Source organism: Amphiura filiformis, chromosome 4 (genome assembly GCF_039555335.1).
Source record: "Amphiura filiformis chromosome 4, Afil_fr2py, whole genome shotgun sequence".
In the NCBI taxonomy this organism is placed as follows: Eukaryota; Metazoa; Echinodermata; class Ophiuroidea; order Amphilepidida; family Amphiuridae; genus Amphiura; species Amphiura filiformis.
The window spans coordinates 78,481,583-78,493,588 of record NC_092631.1 but is presented as its reverse complement, the minus strand read 5'-3'; the positions used below and the strand labels follow the sequence as shown (position 1 = coordinate 78,493,588).

Genomic DNA, 12,006 nt, shown 5'->3' with positions numbered 1-12,006 from the left:
TCGCTTTTTTTTGCAGTATCATTTTTGAAATCCATCCCAGGAAACTACTTAATGATAGAGACACACAACATATTTTTGCAGAATATATTTATTGTAAAATATAGTTTGTTATGCTTACATACAAATAAAAGTTCCATAAACAATGGATATACATACATGTACATTCATGTACAAATACAATTTACACAGAAATTTATTGCAATTGATAAAGGATAGAGACTTTACAGAAAGTAATGCACCTGTTACAAATACGCCTATTGCTTCAAATCTATTATCATATTCACAATATTTTAATATGTATATTTTGATCCCCCATGTGATAAATTTTACTCAATATCAACAGCACAGCACGATTTTCAAAGAAAATGCCCCAAATTTGAGATATTTTCTGATGTGTTGTTAATATTGAATGAATGATGTATCTAAAAATAATTGCTTGTACATAAACCACCTTTCTTTCTATGTTAAAATATTATGAATGCGATTAATAGTTCTGATGCTATAGGCGTATTTCTAATGGCTATGTTACATTTTATGAAGTCTCTATTTTTGTTAAGTAATATACAATTTGATCAATTTTAACTTGCATTCTCCAACAATTTTATGATGTTTATTGTTCATACGTAACAGAATCATTATTCAACTAACTTTTGCATTGATCATCAAATATTTTCAACATTCAATAATCTTACCGTTTATTTTAATCATATGTAACATTCAAAGATAACATATGTGACCAGCTCCAACAAAACCCGGAACAAGTCGCCAGGCATGTATTATGAGTTATAGGCCATTAATGATAACATTCCCATTAAAAAAAATTTTGGAATTCTCAATTTCATGGCATTTGTACAGAGCCCCTGAAGTGACATGGTAAAAATATTTTTTTGGGATGTAAAAAATATTTTTTCGGAAATTATCTCGAGATAATAAAATTATCCCGAGATAATAAAATTATCCCGAGATAATATCTCGAGATAATAAAATTATCTCGAGATAATAAAATTATCCCGAGATAATATCTCGAGATAATAAAATTATCTCGAGATAATAAAATTATCCGAGATAATATCTCGAGATAATAAAATTATCTCGAGATAATAAATTATCTCGAGATAAGATCTCGAGATAATAAAATTATCCAGAGATAATAAAATTATCCCGAGATCTTTATCTCTTTAACAAGGCCATGTCAATCACACAAATGTATAGTCGTTTTTTATAGACGCCCGTACTGTCAGGTGTGCGTACATCTGATTAGGAGACTGTTGCAAATGCACCGCGCATGCACAGACCGCGACCGGACACTTTAAAAAAACCAGGAAATTACACTTCGGAGTAAACGTTGGCGAAATGAAATGACAATAGTCACAATATACAGCCTTTTATTTTCATCAGAAGTACAATGGGATAAAACCAATAACATATGCATGAAAGGTGAACACAAAATTATATATACTAGTAAACTAAATAATTTGACTTGATTTGCTCAAATAAAGATAAAATTTACAGTTTTTCTCACACAAATACCGCCCAAAAACCGGGCCCAAAAATGTCACAAAATATCTCTCCAAATTTCATGCAAAATTTCCTCCAAAACTGCTCTATTGTGGCCGCAATTTTAGATTTTAAGACCTGAAAATTAAAAATTATTTCAACCATAACTTGAAACACAACACTGGACAACTAAAAGTAAAGTGTTACAAAGCAAATTGGACAGCAAGGTGATTTCAGAGCATAGCACCAGTTTCACGCGAGAGTATTGAGCGAGCATACACATGATAGGCATCGTACGTAGGGGGAATGGCCCGTTAGTTGCCCTCGCGGGCTGCCGGCTGGAGTGCTGTAAAGACAGCTTGACGCAGTCGTCTTCCATGGCTGGGATGTGGTTTGTTTGTTTTGCTGTTTAAACGGTCGCAGCCGTGTGGAGACACACTTGAGTCCTGATGGGAACAGTCCGGTTCAAAAAGTGCTCAAGCCAGGGCCTGGTTGCCAGGCGAATCGAGCCTAATCATGCTGGCCTAGTACCTCGAAAAAAGGAGAGAAAAATATTCGCAGATTTAAGGGCAGAGTAATGGGAGAGAACATGGACCTTTTCGAGCTTCATTATTTCTGAATTGTATGTCCAAAGTATATAAAACTATACATTTTTGGAAAGGAAATGAGGCAAGGAATCCCATGGTGACGTCAGATTTGTTTAAAAATCTCATGTTTTTGAAAAAATCACAAAAATTCACTTTTTTACCCCAATTTTTTTGTGACAACTTAGAAAAAAATCCGAAAAAAAAAAAAAAAATTCAGTTAGCTTTTCATGAAGAAGAGACATGAACTTATGGAAGGTTTTTTATTTTTTTGAAATTGCGTCTCTTTTTTGAAATATTGAAAAAACATGTGAAAAAAGCCATTTTGTCACTCTATTAAGCTAAAAATTGCACATAATGGTGTATATTTTTGTTTAAAACAAATATTTTGAATAAATGAAAAAACCTTCCCTAGACTTTGATGTACTCTAAAGGATAGTGCCAAAAGTTTACCCTTTGCTTGCATATTTTTCGAGTTATATTGTCACAAAAATCGCGCAATATTGTCAAAAGTGAACTCTGAGAAATCGACGTTTTAGTAAAAAAATGTCAAAATTATGCACAAAACGTCCTTAAATTTTAAAACGGTAAGACTTTCACACTTGTAAAAGCTGTATCTGGTGCATGGTCTAAATGTGCATCTTTTTGCACCAATGAATCTATAGTGTCTGCTTTCAGTGCGCCAAAATTCAAAATAATTAAAAAATCTAAGTGGCATTTTGACTGCAAATTTTGTTTTGTTTACACCACATTTGCTGGCGTTAACAACATACCGAATGCGCCTTTGACTGCGTTGGACATACTGCAGCAGAGTTGCTTGGCGTCCTTGACGCCGAATCGCATGCGTAATCACAATATTTCGATTAAGCGCATTTCTGACTCATTATTTCCGCCAATTTACTAAGCTGTCTTGAGCCATGTGACTTTTTAGAGTTGAAAAGAGTGAAATAAATCAAGCAAAAATATGAATAAATATTAGCAAGTTGTATTTTATCAGTTTCAAGTGAAAGAATACATCTTAGTGTTGATAAATATCAAAAAATCTCAAATTCGGTCGTGGACGAATGTGTCTTCCATTACTCTGGCCTTAAAAGAAAAGAAGGCTACTCCCAACAATCAAGTGAACAATTTTATTGTCGGGTCAAGAAAAATGGGTTAGAAGCAAGCCTACCACTAGGCCTTTTTTGTAGGCCTGCTCATTTTTGTCAAAGTTTGCACCCTCAAAATTTGCATTCCCCTTGCCCCCCCTGTCCTGGCTACGCCACGGTTGTCCTTGCACTTAGCTGAGTCACAGATCTTGCTATGTATACAGCTTGTGGTAGAAAAAGATCTCGGGATAATTTTATTATCTCGAGATCCTATCTCGGGATAATTTTATTATCTCGGGATAATTTTATTATCTCGAGATAATTTTATTATCTCGAGATAATTTTATTATTTCGAGATAATATCTCGAGATATTATCTCGGGATAATTTTATTATCTCGAGATAATTTTATTATCTCGAAATCATTTCCGAATAAATATTTTTTACATCCAAAAAAATATTTTTACCATCCCAAAAAAATATTTTTACCATGTCACTTCAGGGGCTCTGTACATTTGACCTTGGGACTGAGTGGACTTTCAAATCCTTGAAAGTTCTTATTAAAAAGATGTTTATTTAATCAATAATTGACAGTTGAACTATGATCATCCCTATTCAATCCTATGTAAAGCAGGAAACTAATTAGCCCCAATACTCGGATTAGCAGTTCGGCAAAAATATCAAGGTATCATAAACAAAATTATCCATATCTTGAAAAGTATTGATGCTATAATTTTGGTATCATTTTGAAGCTTATTGTCCCGTGCTTACATTTTTTATTAAAATCATGAAATGTCCAAAGTGCGACTTGTTCCTGGTTTTGTCACAACGGGTCACATATTAACATTATACACAAAACAAACCCACACTGATTTATAGTACACCATATCAAGCCCACAAGGCCTCAGTGCACTTCACACACAATTGCAGCTTATAATGTCACTCAAAATATGATCAAAAGTGCTATTTCTGCAGCACTTTTTCACGGCTTGGGAAATAATGATCAAAGTGCATGATGCAGGGGTGTGAGCAGGGCATATTATATTGCATAGCATTTTCAGGGTTCAAGTTGAGGGCTCAGTCCAATTAGCTCTCCTGAGTAATGTTGTTTCAAAATGCAATCATGGTTATACATTGGGCTATTCCATTTATAATACACACTAACCTTGTGTAAGATTTTGGAAATATTTTCCACAGGGGGGAGTATGTCTTTTAAATGTAATTGGTCAGGGTTGCGCATTTAGAAACCAACACTCCCCATGTATGTAGCATTATCTACCACAACTGGAGCGAGTATTTCAAATGGAAGTTACACAATTGTCTGTTCTATTTGAAACACATACTCCCTCTGTGGATACTTTATGTAAATCTTCCACAGAGGGAATGTGGATCACAAATAGAATAGCACATTATCTAGGGGAGCTAATGGAGATGAGTCTTTGTAGTACCAAGTCCTCGATATAGTGATATACTTGTAAACATTGGATATATTTGTAATTGCAAAAACTGTATCGTATTTAATTAAACTGTATATCAATTTGCTATACGATACCTGCTAAATTTGTCCTGGGTGGGAATGGCCCATGTAATTATATAAAAAGCTTAAAACAAATTCAAATTTGGTAAGCTTCTATACTTCCATAGAGGAAAAAGCAGAAAATTAAAAAACAAAGAAATATTAAAAAAAAACATAAAAAAACCCTGGCAATCAGCTTTAAACTGAATTCTCACACCCCTGTTGACGATAAGGAAATACTTGATGAAATTTGGTGGTGTGATCCTAAATGTTGCGAATTTAAACATATTACTATAGTCTGTATACTTTCTTTGAGTCATTAATTTAGATATAATTTTTTATTGTATCTCTACATGTAATGATGAGAAATATATAAAAGTCTACATTTTCAGAAAGGAAATGATGCAAGGAACATAATTAGCATAACAAATTCATGCAAAAACTTAAGTTTTTGAGAAAATTTGGTTTGACTTTGCTGACTGAGGGGTGTTCAGACTATAGAGGTGAAATTTCTATTGTGTGTCTCGTCTCAAGTTGAAAGTAACACCCTGATGAATTCTGTAGTGGCAGAATCAAATTGGTGGCAACTGTACGCCACCAGTGTACAGACAAATAATCTTTCTATGTGTGTATACCCACTGCAGGATTAGTTAGGTTATCGCATACGATTCGAATCTGCCACTTCGAAATCCAACATGGTGTTACTCACCAAGACACATGACAGACTATAAGCATGACCATGTTGTAATTAATGAACTGATTTTCAGGCAAAGTATGGGTTTCTGAACTAAAATTTCAACACAATTTTGGGTCTAATGAATTTGTTTTTTTAGTTAAAAATCTATAATTTTGGCAATTCTTACTTAAGGCAGGGATAAAGAACTGTAGCATGAACTCTAACAGGGGGTCTTTGGAACTGCCATTGAGCCTGAAAATGATACCCTTGACCGTTGCACATACCCGTATCACCTTTTCATATCAGTACCCCCAGGAGTCCATGCATGTCTCAATAGCATCTGCTATAGTGTGTATATGAAAAGAGCAGCATTCAATCCAAGTACAATCTACATGTATAACACCGTTAACACCAGTAATGTAAAATCTCTAATTGCAAAAAAGTACAGTTCTAATATGGATTAGAACTGTAATATGGAATAGCCCATATTCTACCAATGAAGTCACATAGATGAATACCGTATTGTTTGTAAGAAATGCCCTGGGGGCGTTACTTTTTTTTCCAACGGTGGGTGTTTATTAGAAATGAATTTTCAGTGAAAAAAACTTCAAAATCGGCAGCGAACTTAGAAAGAATCACTCACTTCCGGGTTAAAATTCAAGATGAAAGTGCCCACGGAACCATGTGGAACATGATATTTTCGCGGTACATACAACGAAATTACATTAAAGTGCATCATCAAACAAGAAGATATTTGATGAAATTCTACCATAATTAGGCAATGAACTGGATGGAAGTTTGAGTCATAATAGATTTGTCCATGCAATTTAGCGATTATCACTGACATGACTGATGCAAGTTTTAAGCTTACTCACACAATATGGCATGGAAATTGCATTTTTGTCAATTTTTCATTGCAAAATTGGAGGGGGCATTATTAGAGGGGGCATTTCATACAAACAATATGGTACATCACCCAACGTGTTTGCTTGTCAACTCACAAGAGTTAAAAAAGGCATATTTCTGCTCTGCTATGCTGTTACCAAAGGTTATCTAAGCCTTGTCTTAGCCATGGAAACAAGCCTCATATTCTTGGTGCGTGTCATAAACTGGGGTAGGTTAATTTCTTAGCCTCAAAAACAAAGCAGATATGGATGGTATAGACGAATCCGACGAGCCACATTCCTACACCTCACTGGCGGCCATAGCTGGGGCCAGCCATCTATTTTACGCTACGTCAGTATAATAGGCGTGCAGCGTTTACCGCTCCCGTGACACGGCAGAAGTGCTACGCGCTCCAATGCGCTTACGGTAGTGGGCGTCTTGGATCGCAATCCAAACAAACTAAGCTAGTTTGGCGCGGATGGCCCCCAGCTATGGCCGACTTAATCCTGACCATCACTTGGCTCGTCGGATTCATCTATAGATTGTCGAAGATAATGTAACGTTAAGACGTTTTCTCGGATAGCTAAGCTGAGGTTAAGTTTTAGCCTCAAAAGATATTGAGGCTAAGTTGAGGCTAATGTAAGGTTTATTTAGCCTGGACTTACGGTATATCCTTAGATAGATCAAATTTTTATTGAGTGGACGCATGCTTAATGCCCACTAAAATTATATCCGACTCTGTGTATCATGATTTTGATAACAATATAAGAAGCAACAACAATAAATTCATAATCTAAGATGCAAAACACTATATGATTTCCATCTTAGTCAGAGGTCACTACTTTGGTTCTTGTACAGAAATAAATCCAATATGAGGCTAAATAAAGGTGTGATGTGATCCGATGCAACCAGGCCAAACTCAAATTGAGATACAAGCAAAATAGGGAGCAACTGGAATAAAATTAAGTGTTATACAGCCCACAGGGTAAATACACAGAATAAGCAAATAAGGTCATCAATATTACAAATCTATGCAGCACAAGAGGTGCTCATACTCTATCATCCTACCATAGAAGTGCATGTAAATCAGTTATTGCATGTAGGCTCAAACTGGAGTGATGATTTTGCTTCTGCCCAACCGGATGCCTATAATACAGACAGACAAGCGACTGACCGACCATCTGTGCCATAACATAAGCCCAACATAATACATTATTGTGGGAGGTAAAACAGGTATGCTATGAATGGAACACTGGGTAACTATGCAACTTGATTATAAGAATAACTACATTGTCAGAACTTTGGCCTGTTTGGATCAGATCAGGTCATAGTTTCTCTACAGATTTTGAAGAAAAAGTTGGGTTTCGCAGCTGCATGAATTTAATTAAGTCTCACATATACCAAGTCGAAGTACAAAGGACAAAGTTTTGCCTAATGTACACAAATGGAATGACCATATAGTCCCGACATGTTTGACTGCATTTCTGTTTTGCAACAAATGCTGCCTTGTATGCTTTCTAATTTTTGGTTCTCTGCTGTAATTGCACTAATCTACACTCCCTATGGAAGACATGATGTTAATCTTCCTCACAGGGAGTGTGAATTTCAAATGGAGTGACCTGACTCCATTTGAAATCTACACCCCCTGTGTGAGGTAATGTCTTCCATAGGGGGTGTATGGATTTCAACTGGAATATCCAATTGACCAGGGTCTGTTGTTGCTTGCAGCAGAAAACAGTGCAGCAATCTTGCATTTGTAGCAACAGAATAACACATACAAAAACATTGAACTATGATCATATACTGGCCATAATAATTATGTCTTTCTACTCAGACATGTGTGGCCAATTTCAGGTTAGTTTCAAATTGTAGTGAGACTGGTTTGGCACATACTAATACTATTTCTGCCATAGTTCTAGCCATCCACTATGTCCAGTTCTTGTATGGTGACTCTACCTCCTCTGCTGGTGTACCGATATCTAGCTAAGTCTTTTCTTGTTACAATGCCTATAACCTGTAAGCAGATGATAAAAACAATATATAATGTAACTAAAGAGTTGGATAAGAGAGTTCTGACACCGCCATGTTTGTGTGCTGCTAATAGTGTAACACCAGATTATTTCACCTGTGCTCCATAAATTTTAATTTGAAATACATGGTTTTTGTTCATTTTATATGTAATGCATTGTGGTGACAGTACTCATTAACCCTAACACCCAACCCTACTTTTTGTTATTGGAAGTTAAAGAAGAAACAAAAAGGAGAGAAGATGTAGAAAGAAGTCACTTGGCACCCCCAGGATTCGGACCTTAGACTCCCCGCATGCTAAGCACATGCTCACAGACCGGTAGCTACACTGGTTACGCTGCCCGGGCATATAACACTTATATTATAGGGTGATTGTGTCATCGCAGACCCTGGAATTCACGCATGCGCAGTGGTTTTCATCGTGGTATTTTGTGGTATCTATGACTGTTAGGGTTAAGTGCTGCATGCGTACACCTTTGTAATGCTCAAGCTTAAAGGTAACAATTATTGTGCAAATAAGAACTTAGCTGATTATGTTGGATTTTTTTTTTTTGGACTCAAGCATGTAACTTGATGGAGTTACCATACGGTTACGAATGGGATTAATAGGAGTACAACAACCTCTTTGAATGCATCAAATGTCAAAATTCATGACAACAGAAGTTAAACCAATTATAAGATGCACTGAAAGTCTGAAACACAAGCTTGGGCAGCCTCAAATTTAAAACGGTTTCAAAATTAACTTCTTGTGACAAGCATCAATTTGAAAAGATTTGTTAACAGGATCTGGTTAAGCTCCAATTCCAGCTCTCTAATGCAACAGACAGCGTGAGGCTACACACTGCAAAAATAACCTTACAAATTGAACAAATGCTGTACTTGGAATGGACAGTCAAAATGTCAAGCAATGATTTCTTCAGTTCAATTCCACAAAAGTGAGCCAACTACCGTATTTCCTCGAATAATCGCCCCTTCACAACTTTTTTCAACCAAGATGTTTAATAAATGCTGAAATTTCCATGCTATCTTGTGTAGTAAGCTTACCAAAGCTCACACATGGTCGAAAATGGCGTCAGTAATTGGCGAAAAATCTGGTCGCAAACCCGGAAGTGAACCCGGAAGTTAGCGTTCCTAAGTTCACAGTTCGCTTTTTCAGCGTGAGCTTTAAGCTTACCTCATGATTTTAATTGGAATTATCATTCTAAAAATGACCTCAAATAAATGCCCCCTTTGGAAAATGCAATGCCCCTGGGGGTGACTATTTGAAGATATACGGTATTCTGTTGCTGTCTGAGCAAAAACAAATTCCATGCTTCCATGGCTCAAAATCAAATTAATTTGATAACAATTGTGATAAGCATCTTCTGTCCATTCACCCCATTTATATGGCACATTTTCATGTGATTTGAGTGGGCAGCAAGACAACTTGGCAATATCGCCCCTTTTTGTCTGGTATTGCACTGATCAAAGGACCTATAAATTATGTTATGCAAATTGAAAGGAACTGTTACCAAATAATCCCTCTAGCTACTCTCAACAGACAGTGCCTGGATTAAAGGGAATTTGTTTTAGGTATAATGCTTCTAATGTACCTTAACAATAATAGGTACCATACCTCACTACTTTTATCTGTTACAACCAGATGTCTCAGTCCTAGTGCTCTGAAAAGACGGAAAATCCTTGGTAATGACGCATCCTAAAAACAAGAAAATGGTGATATGAGTATTAGGTTATTAATTTCTAATATTCCGAAAAAACAAAGCATTAAAGGGGCATTTTGTGAACCACAGCCTCATCCCCCCACTTTTCTAAAAAAAGGTTAAGATGTTTATGCCCTCAGAAACCTCTGATTACATAATGTTTGTGTATATAAAAATTCTTGCAGATTCATTCATTTGCCAAAAATATCCTCAAATTTGTATTTATGTTCTGTTGAGGTGGTACTATACCCCTTGATAAATTTGTGACTATTTTTGCATTTTTCTCAAAAAATAATATAACACAATGGTAACAAAAGTTATGTATATTATAGGGGCAAGGAATCCAGTTACTACACTGGGCATTTCAATGTTTTGCAAGAAAGTTGCCACTGATATTTAATATAAGAAAAACTCAAAAGCATTTTGATGATGATAAAAAATAGTATAATACAAAAGAACTGAGCAAAAAATTGCTCTGTTACAAAAATCACTTAAGTTACATTGTCTTACCTTTTGAACTGTGTAAGGTGATGGGTTCATAAAAGGCCTCAAATCTATTGTACATTCCATTTCTACTTCTGAGATATTTAAATCATTAATATCTGGGTATCGAGGATAGGCATCACGGAAATCTTCTATACCAAGAAGAACACGAGGATCTTGCACAACAGGCCACATGCTGAATGCCTGCAAATAATTAGCATTATGTAGACACTTCAGTGAATTTTGTACCTCTTAAATACAATTTGATTGAACTAAATATGAATATTTGGTTAGTAAGCTCAATATTCATTGCATAGGACAGTTTCTTTGGAATCAATTACACTGCCCTTTATAGGACTACTTTGACCAAATTTGAGCAAATTGGAAACTGATCTATGCAATGTACAAAATAATGCCAGGACCAAATGTAGGAAAATGGCTGTATAAAGCACTAAAGTATCAAAACAATATGTGATGAGATCAAGCTAAATGAGGCGTTTGATGCTAATATTAAGATTTTCAGATATAGTGAATAATAGCATTCAACTTCTTTTGTACTGTGGATTTTGTTCATTTCTACTAATTCCTATGTAAAATGATGATGTTGTATTCACATTTTATACAGGAATTGTTAGAAACAAACAATTCCACAGTTGAAATCAACATTCCTAATGAACTTGTTAAAAAAAAAGAACTTCTTTTTGTATGTTATTGTTCTGAGCAACACTTAAATGACCATAACTTTAGAACTGTATGTCAAATCGTGATGGAATTTTCATCAATGGCACATACAATGAAATTTAAAACTGAATTTTGATTTTGCTTGACAAATGATTCATTTATCTTAATTGCATCGCCTGCATCTGTTATTTTCCAAGGTATGGATTGTATATCTATCTGTTAAATATATGCCATATTGAAATTTATTATCTGAAAGAATCCTTGATGATCTATTTCTCTGCATGCTTTGCTCTCAATTCCAAAGGTTGCCATGGTATCAAAACTGTGTGAACAACACCTGTTTTCAATGTTACAGCTACTGAACTGTTGTAGCTACAGAAATGTAGGCGTACATTTGTTAGCTTTAAAAATGTACTTTTACATTGCTACCAAATCATGTTAGTAATATGTTTGATATATGTTAATTTATTCCATGGTTAATTGAGTAAATGATGCCACTGCATTGATGTTTTATTATTATAATCATAAGATTCCCCATTTGGAGTTGATTGCATATTAACAATTGTTTCCCATGAATCACTCCAATGTCCACATTTTTCTACTTAGTAAATGATAATGTGCAATTACCTTGTGTTGAAGTAAAACTATTAGCTGTGAACGTAATATAAGGCCTCTGAATGTTCCAAAACTTTCCTGAAAGAAAAATCAAAATTCAAATTAATCTTGATATAGCTTGCCACCAATGGGCCGTTTCATTTGAAATCCATACACCCCATAAAGAAGGCATGACATTAATTTTTCACACAGGGAGTGCAGACTTCAAATTCAATCACCCATTCAGGTAACTAAATTTGAAATACATACTCCTG

At 35.3% G+C, this 12,006-nt stretch overlaps 1 protein-coding gene across 1 annotated transcript in view; it reads right to left on the bottom strand.

Moving 5' to 3' along the window:
* Window positions 1–2,976: 2,976 nt before the first annotated feature.
* The window catches only part of LOC140151464 (H(+)/Cl(-) exchange transporter 7-like), a 28,635-nt gene continuing 19,605 nt past the window's right edge, over window positions 2,977–12,006 (bottom strand). Inside the window, exons 18-21 of the mRNA XM_072173816.1 lie at window positions 11,765–11,830; window positions 10,484–10,660; window positions 9,889–9,969; window positions 2,977–8,259 (exon numbers count right to left, since the gene is read on the bottom strand). Coding sequence (XP_072029917.1) covers window positions 8,161–8,259; window positions 9,889–9,969; window positions 10,484–10,660; window positions 11,765–11,830 — 423 coding nt within the window. The 3' untranslated portion in view covers window positions 2,977–8,160. The remainder of the gene's footprint in view (window positions 8,260–9,888; window positions 9,970–10,483; window positions 10,661–11,764; window positions 11,831–12,006) is intronic.